At 46.6% G+C, this 20,755-nt stretch overlaps 2 protein-coding genes across 5 annotated transcripts in view; one reads left to right on the forward strand and one right to left on the reverse strand.

The window, feature by feature from the left end:
- Nucleotides 1–20,755, forward strand: part of LOC119248645 (cytochrome P450 2G1-like) — a 343,966-nt gene that overhangs the window by 159,314 nt on the left and 163,897 nt on the right. For 2 of the 4 annotated variants that reach the window (XM_054697190.1, XM_054697195.1), the window contains exon 1: nucleotides 20,507–20,649. The gene's annotated coding sequence lies outside the window, so the exon portion shown is untranslated. Of the gene's footprint in view, nucleotides 1–12,688; nucleotides 12,820–20,506; nucleotides 20,650–20,755 lie in introns of those variants that run through there. The other 2 variants (XM_054697191.1, XM_054697192.1) reach the window with 2 other exon arrangements.
- Nucleotides 6,369–17,176, reverse strand: LOC119249341 (cytochrome P450 2G1). Its single transcript, XM_037516614.2, has 9 exons — nucleotides 16,997–17,176; nucleotides 15,520–15,682; nucleotides 13,891–14,040; nucleotides 12,678–12,838; nucleotides 12,281–12,457; nucleotides 10,439–10,580; nucleotides 8,123–8,310; nucleotides 7,592–7,733; nucleotides 6,369–6,550 (listed from the first exon to the last, which is right to left on the reverse strand). The coding sequence occupies exons 1-9, from the start codon at nucleotides 17,174–17,176 to the stop codon at nucleotides 6,369–6,371; spliced, it is 1,485 nt and encodes a 494-aa protein (XP_037372511.1).

Below are 20,755 nucleotides of genomic sequence, written 5' to 3' on the forward strand. Positions count from 1 at the left end.
CATGCACTGGGTACAGTCAGAAGCGCGGGAGGGTGAGAGAATTCACCAGAGCCAGAGCGGGGAGCAGAGCAGGCAGAAGGACCGAAGTACACTGCTGAGGGGAGCAGCGGGCGGCAGGAGAGGTCTGCGCGCCATGTGGGACCCTCCTCCGGTGGCCGGGGAGCAGCCGGGGATCGAACCGGCGCCACAGAGGCTGCGGGCAGCTTCGCAAGCCAGCGCTCAACCGCTGCGCCACCGGGGAGGCCCTAAAACCGACATTTGACCATACCCATCACCACCATCATCAATATGTAGAACAGCTTTTTGACAGACTCCTTCATGCCTTTTTTTGCAACTCACCCTTCTCTGATTCCCAGGCACTTATCCATCTGTGTTCTCTCAAAAGGGTCAAATTTAATCATTGAAACAGTACATCATGGAACGTGTAAGAATTTAAAGCTCAGTTTTTGAATAATTCCTTCCAAAAGTTTTGTTAGTATATGAACAAGGGGAAAGTAGTTTGCTTCACATTTACTCCAGGTGTGCAAGATTTGCTTGGTGCAGAGGTAAATTTTTGGCAGACTTAAGCCCACCATTGCCTCCTATAAGTAAGAAAGCATCACAAATGGACATACAATTAGTAAATAGTCAAAGAATGGAGTTTTTATTAAAATTAAAGCACAGTGGACAAAGGTGTCTAAAGAGTGGCCCATCTAGTTATTGTGCCAGATTTCAGGCTGGAACTGGTTGATAGAAAAGCAACTTTAAATAATGCCATTGAATTCTGTGTTGACTCTCCATGGGGCAGTGGTGCAAGGTTCTCAAAGAGTCAGTGATATTTGACACCTTCTCAAAATTCACCTTTGCCATCACCATGAATGGAACAAAGAATGCAAAGTCTCTATTCTATAGTTATCCATGGGTGAGTGTTCAAACACATCTGTCTACTTGCTAAGCTGCTTTTAAGCAACACGGTTCTGCCTGTCAACAGCAGCCCTTCCATCTTGATCTGCATGGAGCTGAGTCATGTGTCACACCTCTGTTCCTGTTTGCAAACCACCCAGTTTGTGATAGTTTTGTTCTGGTCCCTAGGACAAATACCAGCTATGAACTATGAACTTTTTAAATCCCTGGGACAGATTCCACAGATGAATGGGTAAGCAAAAGGTGGTGTGTCCATACAATGAAATTTTATCCAGCCATTGAAGGGAATGAAGGTCCACGTAATACCGCCAGCTCAAATCTTGAAAATATGTGGGGTGGAAGAAGTCAGTCACATGTTTGCATTCATGCAAAATCAGCAATGGAGAGTGCGTCTAGACACAAAGTAGATTTGAGGTTGCTTAGGGTAGGGAAGGGGGTAACTGATAAGGGATGATACCTCAAAGGTATGATGTTTGTTTATTTTAAAGATTTATTTCTTTATGCATACAAGGACTGGGGTGTAGGCCAGAGGTGTGAGGGGTGAGAGGATTCACCAGAGACAGAGTGGGGAGCAAAACAGGTAGATCTACTGAAATACACTGCTGAGGGGAGCAGCAGGCCAGACAGGAGAGGTCTGCTGCACCATATGGTTAGCTCCCTGGCTGGGGCTCAAACTCGTACTGCAGTGGTTGTGGATAGCTTCATAGTGCTGTCCTTAATCCCTTGCACCACCAGGGAGGCCCTATGATGTTTATTTTTTTGTTTTTGTTTTTGTTTTTGTTTTTTAAGATTTATTTATTTATATAAGAACCGGGGTACAGGCCAGATGTGCGGGAGGGTGAGAGGATTCACCAGAGACAAAGTGGGGAACAGAATAGGCAGACTGACGAAATACACTGCTGAGGGGAGCAGCGGGCGAGACAGGAGAGGTCTGCTCGCCATGTGGGTTGCTCCAAGGCCGGCGGGGATCAAACCGGCACTGCAGAGGCTGCGTACAGCTTCAGAGCGCAGCGCTCAACCGCCTGCGCCACCAGGGGAGGCCCTATGATGTTTATTTTTGAGGTGATGATGTTCTAAATGTGGTGACAGTAATGGCTGCACCTGCTAGTACATCAAAACCTATTTCATGGCACATTTTAAGTGGGTAGGTTTTATGATAGGTGACTTACATCTCCATAAAACTTTTAAGAGGCCAAAAGAAAAATAAAGGCCCATTAGAAAATACACACAATGTCCTCTCTTGCCCGTGTCTTGTTTGTTTCCTCCTGCCAGGGACAGTAGAAAGACGAGAGCATTTACTCCAGTGAAATAAACAACTTTCAGGAAATAAAAGGGATATCAGCTCTTTCAAACCTGTTGCAGACCATCTGCTGTGAACCCAAATCCCTTGGGCTTCTCTTCAACATGACAGCCTTGAGTCTGGCCACCCTGGGGTTCTGTGCAGAGATGGGTCAGCGAGTGTGTCTGCCCTGGTCACTTACAGCATCAGGAGCCTCCATGGCGCCTCAGTTAGAGCAGGCATGTGTGTTGAATGTCTGTGCTACCTTGGCCCTCAGGATTTCTAGAAACAGTCTGGTGGCTTTCCTCATTGATGACAGGGAAGTCTTTTTGATGATTTAGTACTTCCTTATGCTCCCCCAAGAGAGAAGGGCCAGAAATTCTCTCTCCTGCTTTGTGTGTTACACTTATACGTAAGGTCACCAGAGATAAGTTTTTCAACAGCTAAAAATGTTCGATTGTGCACTTGCACAGGGTATGGGCAGCTCTGTCATGCAGCGTTTGTGAAAGGAGTGTATGGAGGCGGGAACGATGGATGTTTGTAGCTGGTGTCTGGAGGGCATGGGTGTTCCTCTTAGATATCCCTTCAGGGTGACTTGGCATTCAGCTGCAAGGAGCACAATGGGGGACAGCTTCCAGAGGCAGCACCTTCAGCTGGGAGCAGAGGGCACATTCTTCCAAGAAAGCAGCCCCCAGCAATGGTGACCAACTGGTGTTCAGGGATGTCCCTTATTGCCCAACACGAGACACCCCTACTAGCAAGGTGGCTGCCAGAAGACTTTCCCTGACCCATTCTGCTACCTTCCTCTTCTGTCTTTCCCACATAGTACCCCCGATAGAAGGATGCAGCCTACCTCCCTCCAAGCCTCTGCTCCCGGAGGACTCGATTCATAGCAGGTGCATCCTGGCATGTGTTGTTCATTACATGCCCAGTCTCAAAAATCTCTCCCAATTTTGGAAAAATTCCCTGTTGTATGACTCTTTACTAGGGGAAAATCTTTTCCTCCTGCCTACATGCAGGGGCCATTTATTCTTCGAGCCCTAAAGCTGTAACATCTGAGAGTGACTTGGTTCTTTGCATCTTCCTGCATGGAACCTTGAATCTTGCTTGAGGGGAGTTGACACAGAAACACAGACACAATTAGGAAGATGTCCACAGTGGCAATCATGGGTCAAGAGTCCCAGGGCTGTGGTATTCGGTACCTGGGGGACGGGTGGGGTGGGGGTGGCTGCAGTAGCCCATGGCGAAGGTTCTGGTCATTATCTTGGCTGATGTTCTCCTACCAAAGATCCTCCCCCCATCTTCTTCACCTGATTTTGTGACTTGCTATTGATTCTGAGGTATGCATTCACCTCCCAGTAACCAGCAGCCTTTTCTGCTTAAAGTAGCTAAAGTTATGTTATTAAAAGGGGGATCCCTTCCTGATTGTGATGGGATCCAAGAGTAATTGTGTGTGAGGGGGTGTCAGGTTGAGAAAGGAGTGTTAAAAGATGAGCTATTATCCCTGAAACAGGGCCTGAACATCCTCTTCCTCCCAGCATCTGAAACTTCATGCATGACAATGGATTTCAAATTCACCACCATCTCCCATCTCCACTGGTTAAGTTGTGTGAGCCAGCATCTCCACTTGCTGGAGCTTCCTGACTATCTTTGCTTTTATCCCCATCCCTTCAGTCTATTCATCATATAATAGCTAGAGGGAATCATTTAAAACATGTCCATACACGCCCCCTGCATTCACCAGTCCATCTCCCCAAGATCTCCAACTTCCCATTGTAGTCGGATCCCCTCCATTTTGCAACACAGAACTCCCCTAACCACTGAGCACCTTCCTGGTGGCACAGGGGGTTAAGTCTCAGCACTATGAAGCTACCCGCAGCCACTTCAGCACGAGTTCGATCCCCAGCCAGGGAGCGGACCCACATGGCGCAGCAGACCTCTCATGTCTCCCATGCTGCTCCCCTCAGCAGTATATTTCAGTAGCTCTGCCTGTACTGCTCCCCACTCTGTGTCTGGTGAATCCCCTTACCCTCCTGCGCCTCTAGCCTGTACCCCAGATCTTGTATAAAAATAAATAAATCTTAAATAAATCTTAAAATAAATAAATAAATAAATAAAATGTTGTATGCATAAATAGATAAATCTTAAAAAAAAAAGAAACCAGGGCCTCCCCGGTGGCCCAGCGGTTGAGTGCTGGGTTGCGAAGCTGCCCGCAGCCTCTGCACCGCCGGTTCAATCCCCGGCCGCCGGGCAAGGGTCCTACATGGCGCGCAGAACTCTCATGCTACCCGCTGCTCCCCTCAGCAGTGCACTTCGTCATTCTGCCTGTTCTGTTCCCTGCTCTAGCTCTGGTGAATTCTCTCACCCTCCCGCACTTCTGACTGTACCCCAGTGCTTGTATCAATAAATAAATAAATCTTTAAAAAAAAAAAAAAAAGAAAGAAACCAACCAATGAATTGCACTCCCTTTGCCCCCTCCTCGTGACTAACCATTAACTGGCTCCAATTGCATTCCTGGGAGTGTGAAAAAATCCCTAATAAAATCCTCTGTGCGCCTCTGAGTTGACAGCATGGGAGACCTCTGCTGGTGGGTGAGAAAACCCCTGCAGGGGAAGCCCTGTACCTGGGCTGTCACCCAGACCACAGCCCTCAGGATGAGCTGGAGGTGGGAGCGGGATGGTTAACAAAAGTCACTGTTATGGAACCTTCACTAGGCTGGAACCAGAGTTGGGGGTAGATATGGTTAACACTCTCCACAGCAAACCAATCCAACTCCAAAGAAATTCTAAGAATAATATAAGGCCACCCCAAACGGAGGCTTTGCCTACTTGTGTCTGTGCAAACGTCTCTTTTTCTTAATAACTTCACCTTGGGCCTGTTAAGTGACTATAACTTCACCTTGGGCCTGTAAAGTGACTTTGTTGAATTCACTCCCTTTGTTTTGAAGGGTTCAAGGACCCCACACACTCTTCCCACATCAGTCAAGTCCTTAGAAGGCCCACAGGGGCCCACACAGTCTGACCCATAATGCCTTGCTCTCAACTATTAACACTCGCTTTTCTGCCTCCACTCCAGCCTCACACCATTCCTTGTAGAGTTTTCCAGTACTCAAAGTTGGCTTTAGTCTCAGGACTCTGCTTGTTATGTTGTTCTGGAAGGTTCCCTTACCAGACATCTGTAGGACTTTCTCCTCAATCCCTTGTGAAACTTCCCAGGACCACTCATAAAATTCCAATCCTGAATTCCTTATTCCTTTTCCGTACTTCTCTAACATCCTATGTCATTTGCTTATTTATTATGTTTATTTTTCAATTGTTAACATTCCCCTATGAGAATGTTAGCTCCACGAAAGCAGGAGTCTTGCCCATTTTGCTCACTGGTGGATGGCAAGTACTTGAAGAGTGTGTTGGCACACATGTTGGGTGTTTGATAAATGTTGGTTGAGTAAAATGAAATAGGAGGGAAAGGTTTTATCAGCTGAGTGCACTGATGGAGTTTAGAAATGGAATAATAGCACTGTGGGCAATTTGACTATTTTTCAGAAATGGATTGGGGAGTATTTGGAATTGGAAGTTGTGCTAAGAACAACCAGGAAACCTGGTTTTGAAAGAAGGTGGGGACGGAGAGGTAGCAAGATGGTTGAGGCAGGCATATGGCAAGGATAGCCCGACCCAGAGGAATATCTGGTGTTGAGATTCAAATTATTTTGAATTCGTTTTGAATGATAATGACAAGAGAGTCCAAGACACCATTTTGAATTGTCTGCAGTGTCCTATTGATGTCACACACAGCACAACAAGTCTTGATTTCCTTGTTGCCACTTGGGGGTGGAGGACATGAACGTCACAGGGAAGGCATGTGACCCACATTTGGGCCATTGTCAGGACAAAGACAAAGGAACGACAAAAAGGTGGAATCTACAACAAGAACCAGCCAGAGGTGATCAAGACAAAGTAAAATCCAAAGGCCATCACCCAAATCTTAGAGAGGGTATTGCTTTTCTGCTGGGGGTAGAAGATACCCAGCTGTGGATTTCCAGGAGATTCCCACTGACCTGTGGGCCCGTGGCAGGAGGACAGCGCCTCCTGTAGGGCTGCTGTGAGAATTTAGGGGGTGGGGCTGGGTGCCCACAGGTGGGCTTGGGCGCTTTTCTCCCCTGGTTCCTCCCACGCCCAGTAGGGGGCGCTCAGCGGGCCATGAGGCAGAGCTCATAGGTGGGGGGGATGTTGCCAAAGCCTGAGACCCTGGGCGTGATGTCAATGTCAGCAGGCGGCACTAGCGAGCACAGGGAGAAGTTCTGAAGGATGGAGGTGAAGTAGAGGAAGAGTTCCATGCGGGCCATGGCCTCTCCCAGGCAGATGCGCTTTCCTGTGGGCACAAGGGACAGCAGGAGGCCAGGTCACACATGCAGTGGGATATGGGAGCGTGGGGGAGCATTTGGGCCCCACGTTGCCTCTGAGCCTGGACTGCCTCCCCAGCATCTCTGAGGTCATGATAATACCCACGTTATAGGGTTATCATAGAGACTCAGATGGTTCCCACATGTTGCGCCCAGCTAGGTTCTGCCATTTGTAGGGGTTCAGCAGGCAGCCTGCTGCATCCCTTTGACGACCTGGATTCCCTTGGAATCTAAGGTGGAATGATTTTAAAGGAAGCTCAAATATGGAGATTCAGTTCATGTTCAATGTCTCAAATGTTTCTCAAACACCTGCCAGACACTGGGGAAGAAGCTTACCCTCGGATTGTGCTTCTTATTGGCCAGTTACCCACCGAGTGGTTGGAGAGATTAATTTCCATTTCCCAGCCTAGGGGTGAAGTAACTGTTCTAAGACCCTTGTAAGTGTGGGGTGGGGACCTGTATCCTCACTGTTGTCCTGGTTCCGGATTTACCGTGGATTAAAATAGTGGTCCTAGAATATTATGTGTGGGCAGCAAGTTACTGGTCATAGGCCAAGCCTGCCTGTTTTTGCACTGCCTGCAAACGAAGATTACTTTCTCTATTTCAAGTGGTTGAGAAATACAAAAAAAAAAAACCCAATATTTTGTGGCAGGTGAAAATGAAATTCGAATCTGAGTGTCCTTGAGTAAAGTCTTTGGGCACTGCAGTTATGCTGATCATAGATGTACTGTCGTGGTCGCTGCAAGTTCATGCAGAGGCCACATGACCAGCAAACCCTGAAACATTCTCTACTTGGTTTGTAGAAAAACTTTGCTTACCCCTCTTAGCACTATCATGATTGTGATTATGAGTCACTGGTTCAAGTATTCTGTGATTCTGGCTTTCTTGGGTATAATGACTCTATGAAATGACATTCAGCTTCCTACTCATCCCCAAGCTTCAGAGTCAGACCATGGATTAAGAGCCAATCGATCATGCTCCTGGGAAGAACTCAGACCACAGAAACCTACCAGAGGAAAAAGGCACAAAGGCTTCATTCTTCTTGAAGCGGCCCTGCTCATCCAGGAAGTGTTGTGGATAGAAGGCATCTGGGTAGCGGAAGTATTTGGGGTCTTTGAGAACTGAGCCAATCAGAGGAAACACGTCAGTGCCCTGGGGTGAAAATGGGGCAGTTAGAATTGGTGCTGGAGGGCCTCGCTGATGGGGCAAGGAGTTAAGATGCCACTGCAGCACGAGTTCGATCCCCAGCCAGGGAGCTACCCACATGGCGCAGCAGACCTCTCCTACTCGCCCGCTGCTCCCCTCAGCAGTGTATTTCAGTCAGTCTGCCTGTTCTATTCCCTACTCTGTCTCTGGTAAATCCTCTCACCCCTACCCCCAGCCCCCTGCAGCTGTGGCCTGTACCCAGCTCTTGTATGCATAAAAATAAAATAACTCTTAAAGAAAAAAAGAATTGGTGCTGGAGTATGGGGTAGGAACCAGGAGGAGAGACGGGTGTGCTGGAGTTCGGGAAAGGAGGGGCAAGGAAGGTGCAACCCCACCTTGGGCAGAAGGTAGCCTCGGAATTCAGTATCCCGGATGACATTATGGGGGACGCCCATGGGCACAATATCTGTCAGTCTCTGGATCTCGTGGATCACGGCATCCGTGTAAGGCATCTTGGCCCGGTCGTCCACACTCGGGATCCGGTGCGGTCCAATCACCTGGTTAATCTCTTCATGGATCTTGGCTAGAAGGGGCCAGGAAACATTGACAAAGATACAGGACATGTCCCCGGGGTCGGGAGGTGAGCCATGCCTTGGACCTCAGCACCTGTGGATTCTGAGGGAGCAGGTCATGGGGTGCGGGTTCTCTCTATTGAGTGCTGACACATTGGTGGGGAGAAATAAATACTCCCCAGAGCACTGGGAGACACATAGCCTGAGACCTCCAGTGTCAGTGGACATTTGATCTTTATCTTTTTTTTATCTTTATCTTTTTTTTTAATTTACATTCCCCCCAACACTATGATTTTTTAAAAGAAGTCCTAGAAAATGAAGTGTCTATGGTTATGATTATTACATGAGGGTAGTCATTGAGCTCCTGTTGCAATACAGAGGTTCTTTTACCGCAACTCCCTACGCTTAGAAACTCTATCTTAGCCAAAAAGCCAAGAAGCAACACCCTACACTAGCTTAGAGATGGGTCTGGGCTTTTGGCACTTTGCCTAGGTCTCAATCAAGTTAGCCAAACCGAATTATACTAATAAAGTAAGAACTACCCCTGCCCACCTCACACCCCCAGTTTGGTCTTTATCTTGAAGGCACCGAGGAGCCATGGAAGGCTGGTGACGGGGCAGCGCCCTGGCCCCAGAAGGACTTTCCTGCAGGTTGTTGACACGATGGGAAAGAGGCATCACAGGTAACAGAACAGGACTGAGACAAATGATGCTTACAGGACAGTGATTAAGGACCCTAATGGTGCAGTGACCCTTCGCCACATTTCCTGGATGAACAACCTCACTCAGTACCTCATCCACAGAGTCATTTGTCTTTATCTTCTGTGCCTGTTTCTTCATCCTCAAAATGGATATGATGGTCTGTCAAGCCCTTTAGAGTTATATTTGCATAAAATCCAGTATGAAAGTAGCTAGGACAGTGTTTAGCTCAGAAAGCATCCAATAATGTTTGATTATTTATATTAGTAAAAGACAAGCCCCACCATGGAGGAGAGACTACAAGAGTTTGAATGGAAGCATATTAGTGTCACCCATTATCTGTGGCAGGAAAATCCACTGGCTTGTGTGGCTCTGCATTAGCATAGGGGGAGAAGCCAACATCGGGGATTTTGCTTAAATAAATAATGGCTCCCTCATTACTGGAGTTACGCAACAAGGCCGGCTTATGATGTGTTGAAGATGGATCTCTTTCATTTTGGCATTGCAGTTGGCTAACTAAGGGTCATCCGAGATATTCACCTGTTGATGCCTGGAACCTGTGAATGTTAGCTTACATGATGCAAGGGGATTTGCAGCTATCATTACATGATGGCACTGAGATGGGGAGGTTATCCCCATCTCAGGGTTATCCCTATGTCAGGATGGCTCTACATATAACCACAGGTGTTTGTATACGGTGGCAACAGAAGGGTAGCCTCAGAGGAGAGGAGACGATGGAAGCAGAGAGAAATGGGAAGAGGCTGTGCTGTTACTGTTGAAGACAGAAGAAAGAGATTTTGAACCCAGAGACAGAAGGAATGCAGCTTAGAAGCTGGGACAGGCAGGGCATCTGATTCTACCTTGAGTGAGCTCAGTGAAAGTCTATTTGAACATTTGGACTCCAGAACTGTAAGAGTAGATGTACGTTTTCGAGTGGTAAACAGCAGCCTAAGGCACTACAGCAGCCCACAGGCATTAGGCAAAATATTGAAATCAGTGACCTTCCAGACTAGGGATTCTGAAATGCCGTCTACTGAGGCTCTAAAGTGTGAAGAATGGGTCCACCCTGGTGGCGCAAGGGGTTAAGATGCAACCTACGAAACTATCCACAGCCTCTGCAGCACGAGTTCGATCCCCGGCCAGGGAGCAACCTACATGGCTCAGCAGACCTCTCCTGTCTTGCCCCCTGCTCCCCTCAGCAGTGTATTTCAGTCATTCTGCCTGTTCTTTTCCCCACTCTGTCTCTGGTGAATCCTCTCACCCCCTGCATCTCTGGCTGTACCCCAGCTCTTGTATGCATAAATAAATAAATCTTTAAAAAAATAAATAAAGTGTGAAGAATGTAGGGCATGGGCTTCCAGGGTTGCAGGAGGATGTCTTTTTTCCTTCTGGGAAAAGGAGTCACCAGGTGAGTAGCTCAGGTGGGCACTGTCAAGCTCACCTTCCACCTCTGGATACTTCATCAGCAGCAGCATCCCGTAGCGTAGTGTGGAGCTCACAGTCTCTGTGCCAGCAAAGAAGAGGTTGAGAGTGGTGAGCACCAGATTCCTGAGGTTGAATTCTGTCTGGGGATTATTTTTGTCCTGAAAATGAGAGGGACAGGAAATAGAATCAACCTCTACTGTCTTTATCTTCTTATTTCCTCCCTGTGTATTGGGTAGGCCTTTGTGGATCACCATAGGTAGGTAAGCTAATATGCGCCTGGAGGAGGATATAGTTGGTCCAAAGGTCCTGAGGCAGGATTACACCTGGTGTCTTGGAGGAAGCCAGTGATGTTGAAGTGCAGTGAACAGTGGGGCAAGGGAGGAGAAGAAAGTAGAGATTGCCTTGGTTCTATAACATAAAAACATCAATTTATAAAATTTTAAGAATCTATGTGTAGGGTAAAGAAAATGTCAGGCTTTTTTGCCCTCCCACCATCAGGACAGATGATGGATCCTTGTCCTGAATGCATGCCTGATGGCGGGCACCTGGAATAGGGTGTGGCAGATGTAAATAGGATTCACCTGGGCTAAGACTGTGCTTTTTAAGGGCGGCGTCACAGGAACGCCAGTAGAAGCCGAGAAGCAGCAGAATCTGAGAAAGAAGCCGATAAGAGAAGCAAGGAAGCAGAAGCAAAGAACGCCATAGAGCCCAGAGAGAATGAAGATTTGCTGGGGACTGGGAGGCCTCCCAGCCCCCCAGCACCTCTGCCTGCCATATGCCTGGTGAACCCCAATAAAAGACCTGCAAAACACCTGAGGGCTCTGACTCCTTTACCCGGTCTGCATGGGATCAGAAAACCTGCACTGGGTCCATTCCTGCCCTTACACTATGACACAAATATAAGCTTCTAAATTTTTATGTCTCTAAAATTTTAAACTTTTAATTTCAAAGTTTAAATTCAGTTTTAAAGACTTTCAATGCCTGAACTCAAATTCTACTGTTCTACTTCTCTACTTCTACTTCTCTACAGTATTAAGCCTTGGCATAGGTGATTAGAAAGGTGTATGATTTTACATTTCTATGTTCCCAAATTTTTAGAGTCAAAATTTATTTTAAAGTTTATGCCTCTATAGTTTCTATATCTCATCATAAAAGTAAATAATGTAAAGCAATGTTTGCTTTTTTCTCCAGGGTGTTTACAGCTGAGTTTAAAGGTGTAGGCATAAGTTATGAAAACCACCTAAGTGTCCAATGACAGATGAGTATGTAAAGAAAATATGGCACATACACACAGAGGGTCACTATTTAGCTGTTTAAAAAGATGAAATCTTGCTATTTGCGGCAACATGGAAATCTTTCTTCTTCTGACTTAACTCAGTGTGACTCCCTCCTGTTCCATCCAGTTTTTGCAAAGGACAAAATTTCAGGGGGCTAAGTGAGGTAAGTCAGAAGGAGAAAGACAAATGCCACCTGATTTGACTCCTATGTGGACTATGAAGCAATAAAGCAAATGAACAGGCAAAAATAAACCAAAATAAACCCTAGAAATCTGAAGGCAGATTGAGGCGGTTACCAGATGGGGGAGGGTGGGGTGTGGTGAGCCAAGGGGGAGAGGCATACAGAGCTGGGGGAAGACTTTGTGTGCTGTGTGATGGCCTCTCCATCACACAGTGTAGTGTGTGATGTAGTGTGGTAACTTAACATCTGAAGAGTGTGAACCTAACCTGTAAGTCATATACACTATCATAAACCAGTGTTACCCCAATAAAAAAAAGGTACCATTAAACAATTAAGTGTGGTTGCAGGTGCTAGCAATTGAGCTGATGAGAGGTGGGGCATGGAGAAGAGGAAGAGGTACCTGGTGCATCTTCACCAGGAAACAATCAATGAAGTCCCGAGGGTTCTGGGGGTCGAGGGATGCTTCATTGACCTTGACCCTGGAAGCGATGAAGTCCTTGAGTTCCTCTATCAGATAGTAGATGCGGTTGTGTCTTCCTGGCAAATACTGCATGATGCCAGAGTACATGTCGTAGAGCTGCGGGTGGGCAAAGTGACATCAGGGATGGGCCAGGACGGATGAGTCTGTCAAGCAGCCAGGCTTAACACCAGTGCCGGGTCTAAGATGGGGTGAGTCCCTTAGCTTCTCAGGTGCCTGCGCGCGAGGGTTGGGGGACAAGTAAGCTAAGGCTAGGCACTAGGCATTAACTGAGGTGGGCGGTGGAGGGGATGGCGGGGGGGGCGGGTCTTGTGGGCACCTGTGCCCAGGATGTGCTCATCTCAATGAAACTCTCATTGATCATCCGCAGCAGCTTCAGGAACTGCTGGTCCTCATAGTCGAAGCGACTTCCAAAGACCACGGAACTGATGACGTTGGAGACAGTGCGGCTCAGGAAGAAGGTGGGTTCGATGGGGGCACCTGGGTGGTGGAAATTGTCTAGGTTGGAAGCCAGGACTGGGAGCATGGCATGGACAGACCTTCAGTCCTGACCCTGCCGCTTAATAGTGCTTGTGAGTTATGTTATTTTTGCAAACTGCAGTCTGCAAAAGGATTTAACAACGACTTCACTGGTTCATGAGGGCACAATCTAACTATGTAAAATACTTAGCCAGTCGTTGCTCAAGAAGTGCTAGTGGAGCTTAATCATCTCTTTCTGTCCTTAGTACATAACTGTTTGGAGGAGAGCCACAGATTTGGGAAGGAAGCGTGGTTAAGGGACACTTGTTTTTTAAGGGGGTGTGAAGCCTGTATGTTTCTACCAATGATGACATTTGAGCTATTAAAAAAATACTTCAACTGTACCACCTGCAAACAGGATGCTGGCCAGGATCCAGTGGTTTTGGAGAAAATTTCTCCCAGGTTTATGCCCATATTTGCCAACATACAATATCACAAATAATAGCTGAGGGCCCATGAACATTCAAAGTCTTCATGTGGATGGTTTTGCATCTACAGAGCCCAGGTGAGGCATCTCTGATATAGAGAAATTTAGCTCCATTTCTATCTTTTATTTTATTCATATCTGTATTTCTCAATCTCTTTTTCTCTCTAGACTCCAGTGGTTTTACACTTTATTTATAGGCAGCTACTATATTTCTTTAAAAATACAGATAAAATGGGTATTGAGTTTCTGATTTACAAGATGAGAAAGTTTTAGAACTCTGTCTCAACAATGTGAATATACATAACCGTGCTGAATGGTACCACTGGAAATGGTTAGGATGGTCAAATGTGATGTCATGTGGTTTTTACCACAATTCTCTGTGTGTGTAATAAAATTTGGTCCTGTCCCCAGAAATAAGCAGAGACTCACATGAAAGCTAGTTGGAAATCTTTAGTATTTTTCATCCTCTCCCATTCCAGAACTTTCTCCCACAAAGTCCCATCTTCTCATGACTTAGCTCTCTACAGCCACCCAGTCATTTGAAGCCCCCCTCCCCCACCCTTGGTGTTCCGTAATGCCTCCATACCCTTGGTGTTCCGTAAAGCCTCTAGCAGGAAGCCAGCCTCCTCCTGGATCCGCTCCTCAATGCTCCGCTTTCCCATGCCAAAGTCCCGGAGAATAGTCAGGGAGAAGCGTCGGAGAATCCGCCACCGGTCCCCGTTAGCCATAGCTACACCTGTAGGAACTCAGTGTCAGGCTCCTGCCTCCCCTCCCCTTCCTGGGCCCTGTTCTGTGTTAGACAAGGATGGGAACAGATTGTGAAAACTCTAAAGACTGCTTTCAGGGAGACCTCTCCAACCTTCCAGACTTGATGGGGAGACTAAAGTTCCCTTTCTACAGAACCCTCACAACAGTCCTAAACCAGGTGGGAGAAAGGCTAGCAGTGATTTGGAGAAATTAAGGAAAGTTTCTTATAAGATAGAGACCTGGAACTAGATAAATAACCAAAGGAAGCAATGAAGTGTGGAGGGCAGGCTGTATAGATGCCGTAGAGAATTTCCTGATTGAGGAGACTTTGCTATATGCTGTCTGGAATCTCTAGACATACTCATACATGTCCACAGAAGCTCATCCCTGTACATCCACGTATCTCCACCAAAGAAGTTACTGTGTTGTGAGAAACATTAAAAAATTTCCAGAAATTACCACCTAATTGGTAGATTAATTAATGGAAGGAAGTTTATGACTGCAACAACTGATGGGTGGATGGATGAAAAATTATATGAATAGGTGAAGGGTTACTAGATGGGTGGCTTGAGATGAATGGATAAATGCTTGGAAGGATGGACAGATGATGGAAAGATGGATAGATGGAAAAATGAATAGATGAATGAATGACGGAAGTGTTAATGAATAGATGGATTGCATGATGGGTAAATAGAAAATTAATTGATAGACATAAATTGAATAGAAAGATATTTGTCTAGAAAAGCTAATTAATGATGGATATTTTGGGTGGATCTATGGACCAATGGGAAAATGTCTAGAAGGAAGGAAAAGTATAGAGATGGATGAATGAATGGAACTATGGAAAGAATGGTGTGAAGCTCTTTGGGATTGAAAGGTATGGTTGGTTATTGTTGGATGTCTAGGGACACTATAGAAAGATTCCTACCTAATTGGAAGAGGTAGAGACTAATGGATTGTGTGCGTGTACGTGTAGGAAAATAAGAAGATTGGCTATGAGGGCTCCTGTGGGTATACAAAGAGTGTCACTAACCCATTAATCTAAGAACAGAGTAAAAACAGGGTTATGGGGGGAAAACAATGGACTGTGGTGGAGGACGATGGGTGCTTCAGCGGAGGGAGGGCTATAGTGACCACATCTGGGGGGGATTTCTACACTGTCAAAATACTGGTAAGGATATAAAGTAATGGTACTTCAATAAAAATAATAACAACGGTAATAAATAAGAGCAGAAGTAACGGAGCAGATGCACTGGGGTGCAATTGGGCTCAAAATAGAATGGTTCTACCACCTACTGTGTGGTATTACCTAATCTTTCTCATGCTCAGTTTTGTCATTTGTAAAATCAGCAAGGTATTCGTAGCTCTTTAAATGAGTCAATGCAATAATTCATGTCAAGTACTTATCAAAGAACCCAGGACATAGGAAGCCCATCGTTATTATTTTGCATGTCATATTAGTACCTACCGTAACCTAGGAAGTTTCTATCTATTGAAGCCAGTTCTCCACGGCCACTGAAGTCATCTGCTCGGTCTACCAGGGCCTCCTTCACTGCTTCATGTCCACACAATATAACGACTGGCCGGGGTCCCATATACACTGTGAAGACTGGGCCATATTTCTCCTGGAGCTGGACATGAAGGAAGACATACAGGAGGGCTTGATTGGACCAGTCAGGAACTTTAGGGAGGGTCGCAGGTCAAAATGTTGAGCAGACTGGCTGTTGTGGCATCACATTGGAGGAGGGTATTAGAAAATGGTATTAAAGTGCTGCAGGATTCAGTATCCTGGGGTTCATGTGAGATGATACAATATAACAGGATAAGGTTGTGAAAGGAGCCATTAAGAAAAGACTTTCCAGATCTCCCTGGTGTCGCAAGTGGTTGAGCGCCACACTGTGAAGCTGTCCCCAGCCTCTGCAGTGCAGGTTTGATTCTGGCTGGCCAGCTGGCAAGAATCTCACACGGTGCAACAGACCTCTCCTGCCCCGCCCGCTGCTCCCCTCAGCAGAGTATTTCTTCAGCCTGCCAGTTCTGTTCCCTGCTCTGTCTCCGGTGAATTATCTCACCCTCCTGCGCATCTGGCCTGTACTCCAGTTCTTGTATAAAAATAAATAAATCTTTTAAGAAAAAACAAAAAAAGAAAAGACTTTCCAAGGAACTTTATAACGACAGGGTGTTTTGTATTAGGAGAGCACTGGGCCTGCCCACTAGGTGACAGTTCTTTCCTAAAGAGCAGGGGACAGAATACAACACGGATAAAGTTTACCTTGAACTGTATCCAAAAGCGGTTACTTGGGAAAGGAGAGAGAAGAATGGGCCAAGAAATAATTGTGTAGTCAAAATCTGTGGCTCAGCTGTCCTTGAAATATTTTTATGAAGTTAGCTAAATCTAAAATGTACAAGTTAGGACTTATTTGAGCTGCAAATGTATTACTTTAAATAAATATCTACTTTAAATAAATATCGAATTGTTGGGGTAAAAAGAATATTAGGGGGTGGGAATTTCAAGGCAATAAAAATATGGGGATATCAATTAACAGTGGTTCTTGGGCTTGGAAGAACTCTTGTCTCCTGGGACCCTGGGTGAGACCCCTGTCTCCAACACCCCCAGAGTTTTAGTTTCTTCATCTGTGAAATGATGGGCCCACGTGAGATGAATGCCAAGATTCATCTCTCCATGAAAGGCTAAATTTCTAGTTCCTGAGTTTTCATGCTAACGAGTGTCAAAATTCTAAGACAGCCAGTATGCAAGAAAAATTTGTATGTTTAAGAATACAAGGTATTATGATTCTAAAGTCTGGAGAGGGTGAGTCTTCAGTTCCCTTGTGCTAAGCTCCATAAAGTCTGTGCCTTAAGAGTCTGTGTTTCAGAAGCTAGAAGGCTCGATGTGTGTTTGTGGAATTAGTTGCTTCCCACTCTCAGGGAGCCTGGGTCAGACTCACCTTCATGAAGGACTGGAAGGTGGCTTCGGTACTGACTTGCAGCAGGTTCCCCAGGAATGGTATCGGAGTGGGACCAGGGGGCAGCTTTCCCCCTTTCTGGGTCCGTTTCCAGGCGATGAGGATGAACAGGCAAGACAAGCAGAGAGCCAGAAAGATGGTGAAGGCCCCTCCTAGCTCCATGATTTCAGGTAGAGAGCTTGTGTGCCAGATCTTGCCTAAATAGGTTCTGAGAAATCAGCTGTGCCGAAATTGGAACACCCTAGGATTCAGGTTTTCCGGGTATGGATTATATCATGGAAGTGATAGCTTTATGTGAGGGTGGTGGTTATATAACTTGTAATCTCCCACCTGGAGAAAAGTGGATCAAATTCACTCAGGGAAATCCAGTGGAGTCATTCCCCTTTATTCATATTTCCAGCCCCTCAGTTCTTATTTTTGGCTTGAACCCTAGTTCAACATGTCTTGGTAAGGTGCTAGCGGGAGCCAGTTGAATGTCATTTTTAGGGTGTTGCATTTAGGAAGCAGATGATCTAGGTTCAAATTCCAGCTGTATCTTTTCGTTACTGGACAAGTCACCTAACCCTCTTGGTCTCAGATGGCCCATCTGTCAAATAAGGTAACCATTTCTGTTCTAGAAAATCTTGATAGAGAACTGGGATGATTCCTTTTTCATTGCCAGCCCCTGACTAGTTTTTTTGAAGTAAAGACAATAAGATGAAGATTCAGAATAGCTCAAGGAATACCTCAAATGAATGGGCTTTATTCAATAAGTTCTCTTGTTTCTACTCAAGTAATATTAAATAGTAATAATCAAAAACCATAAAACCTAATTTGTATTGGTTTATTAGGACCTTGCTGATGTGTGTGTATATACATGCGCAGACATGTATGGGTATATTCATTTTCAAATCTGAGATGGAGAGACCGCCTTTGAGCCCTCTTCTTGAGAGGGGAAGACCACCTCTAGACACAGACCTAGCGATTGCCCTCTCTGTAATAATCTAATATAGTAGACTGCAATCCTGTTTGTTCCAAATACTTGTAAATCTTCTTTTACTGTCCTGAAACAAAATTCCTGGGTATTGTATTATATCCCAGTTGTACATATTATTAGAATCCGGTGCGCCTTCTCATGTAGCCAGATTTTCACACTTGGAAATCGAATCTCTTAGGGAACTTGCAGGTTTGACTGGTTGGACTGATATGTCTAAAAGTGGTGGGAATTCTGGGGAAACTGAGCAGCTCACACAGCGCCGCCTTCTGGATTGTGGATGTGCTGCTGTTATAGGAGCCAGGGTTCTGCTGCTCAGTGCTTTCCAGCCAATTGTCTAGCCACCAGAGACAGGGGACATCAACATGACACGATGGCAGCCTTTTGTCTCCAAGACCAACTTCCCAAACTGGGGAGAAGCTCGGACTTATATGGAAGAGTAGTAAGGAGAGGGAGAGACAAAAGTATCTGCGTCAGCAGGATTTCAGGGAAATAGGTAGGGGTTACCAGAACTATCTACAAGCCCCCTTTTCCCCACGTTGGTCTTGACGTGATCTGTCATGGGGCTGGCAGGCATGCTTTTAACTATGATAATGCGGCTGTGGATAACCCTGGTCTATCTTCTACCTTCATCTTGGTCTCAGTCTGTCTCGCCTGGTTTTCTGGTTTTGTCTGTATAAAATAAACAGAAACACAGTGTGGGCAAACAGGTTAAGGTTGAGGAACTGGGTTACTGGATAGCTGACACTGGTAGGATGTCCTTCACAGGATGAGAGTTGTTGTAGCTGCCTTCTTTCATTTTCCCGGTTTTCTCCTCTCCCTCCATTCCAGCTATCCCTTCCCTCCTCCCTCCTTCTCGCTGACATCTATTCTGCAAGTATCTTTTTTTTTTTAAAGATTAGTGATGGTTGCTGCTGGTCACCAGGAGTGCTGGACAGCTCTGGCCAGTAGTGATGGCCACTACTGGTCCTGCAGAGGCAGTGTCAGAGACCCCCAGTGTGCACAGCTCTGTGTGAGTTGTTAGGTTACCCCAACAATTAATAGGTCTTTGAGACACCAGGCCCAGGGCCTTTGCTACTCCTTTCAGGCAATGTCAGAGACAGGCCCGAGGCCCAGCCTGTGACAGTGTCCTTCAGCTCCTCTGCCCTCCTGGGAGGGCGGCTACTGGATGCAGCTTTTTTTCTTCCTTTGTGGGCTTGAACCGTCTTTTTTTTTTTCTTTTTTAAAGATTTATTTATACAAGAACTGGGGTACAGGCAAGAGGCATGGGAGGGTGAGAGAATTCACCAGAGACAGAACAGGGAACAGAACAGGCAGACTGACTGAAATACACTGTTGAGGGGAGAAGTGGGCGAGACAGGAGAGGTCTGCTGCGCCATTGGGTTTCTCCCCAGCGGCCAGGAATCGAACCGGTGCTGCAGAATCTGAGGACTGCTTCACAGCTGTGCGCTCAACCTGCTGCGCCACCGGGGAGGCCCCTGGAACCTTCTTCTTTTCTTCAGGGGCTGGCGTTGCCTCTTCTTTGGGGGCTGGTGTCGTCTCTCCTTTGGCGGCTCCCTTGACCTCTTCTCTGAGGGCTGGGCTCGTCATCTCCTTTCCTTTGGGGCTTCTGTCAGCTCTCTCCAACCCTAGCTTATAGCCTCTTTAAAGGTTTTTTTTTTTTTTAAAGATTTATTTATCTATTTATTTATCTATTTATCTATCTGTTTATTTATTTATTTATTTATTTATACAAGCACTGGGTACAGTCAGAAGCGCGGGAGGGTGAGAGGATTCACCAGAGCCAGAGCGGGGAGCAGAGCAGGCAGAAGGACCGAAGGACACTGCTGAGGGGAGCAGCGGGCGGCAGGAGAGGTCTGCGCGCCATGCGGGACCCTCCTCCGGTGGCTGGGGAGCAGCCGGGGATCGAACTGGCGCTGCAGAGGCTGCGGGCAGCTTCGCAACCCAGCGCTCAACCGCTGCGCCACCGGGGAGGCCCAATGTTGTTGTTGTTTTTTTTTTAAGATTTATTTTATTTATACAAGAACCGGGGTACAGGCCAGATGTGCAGGAGGGTGAGAGGATTCACCAGAGACAGAGCAGGAGCAGAACAGGCTGAAATACACTGCTGAGGGGAGCAGTGGGTGAGAAAGAAGAGGTTTCCTTTGCCATGTGGGATTCTCGCCGGGCTGGCCGGGATCGAACCCGTATTGCAGAGGCTGCGGACAGCTTCACAGTGTGGCGCTCAATCGCCTGCGCCACCAGGGAGGCCCCTTATAGCCTCTTTAACCCTCATTTAGCACCAATCAGCTCACAGGTCACACCTGATGGGCTCATTGCAAATGGTAGTTACTGTCCTCTTTCACCACAAGTCTGATTGGGCCATTTAGCACCAATCAGCTCATAGCTTGCAACTGATTCGTCCGTTACAAACGGCAGTTTCTAGCCTCTTTCACCACAAGTCTGATTGGACCATTTAGCACCAATCAGCTCACAGCACGCACCTGATTGGCCCATTACAAAGGCCGTTACTGAGCTGCGAGGAGCAACTGCCTCAACTGCCTTGTGGCGCAGCAGGTGGAAGGGCCACGAGTGCTCCCGCCCGCTCCCACCGCTGAGATGGCGGGTTCGTGACGGAAGGGAGAATAGCGGGAACTAAATTATTTCTGGGGGAGTGAGATAGGTGAGACTGGGGGAGTCTTTATGCCTAATCCAAACAGACCCCGATACAGGAGACATTTTGGGGGGTGGTTCCAGGGCTGAGCAGGCTCAGGCTAGCATTTTCCTCG

This window comes from Talpa occidentalis, unplaced genomic scaffold (genome assembly GCF_014898055.3).
Source record: "Talpa occidentalis isolate TD23 unplaced genomic scaffold, MPIMG_talOcc4v2.1 talOcc4.17, whole genome shotgun sequence".
NCBI lineage: Eukaryota > Metazoa > Chordata > Mammalia > Eulipotyphla > Talpidae > Talpa > Talpa occidentalis.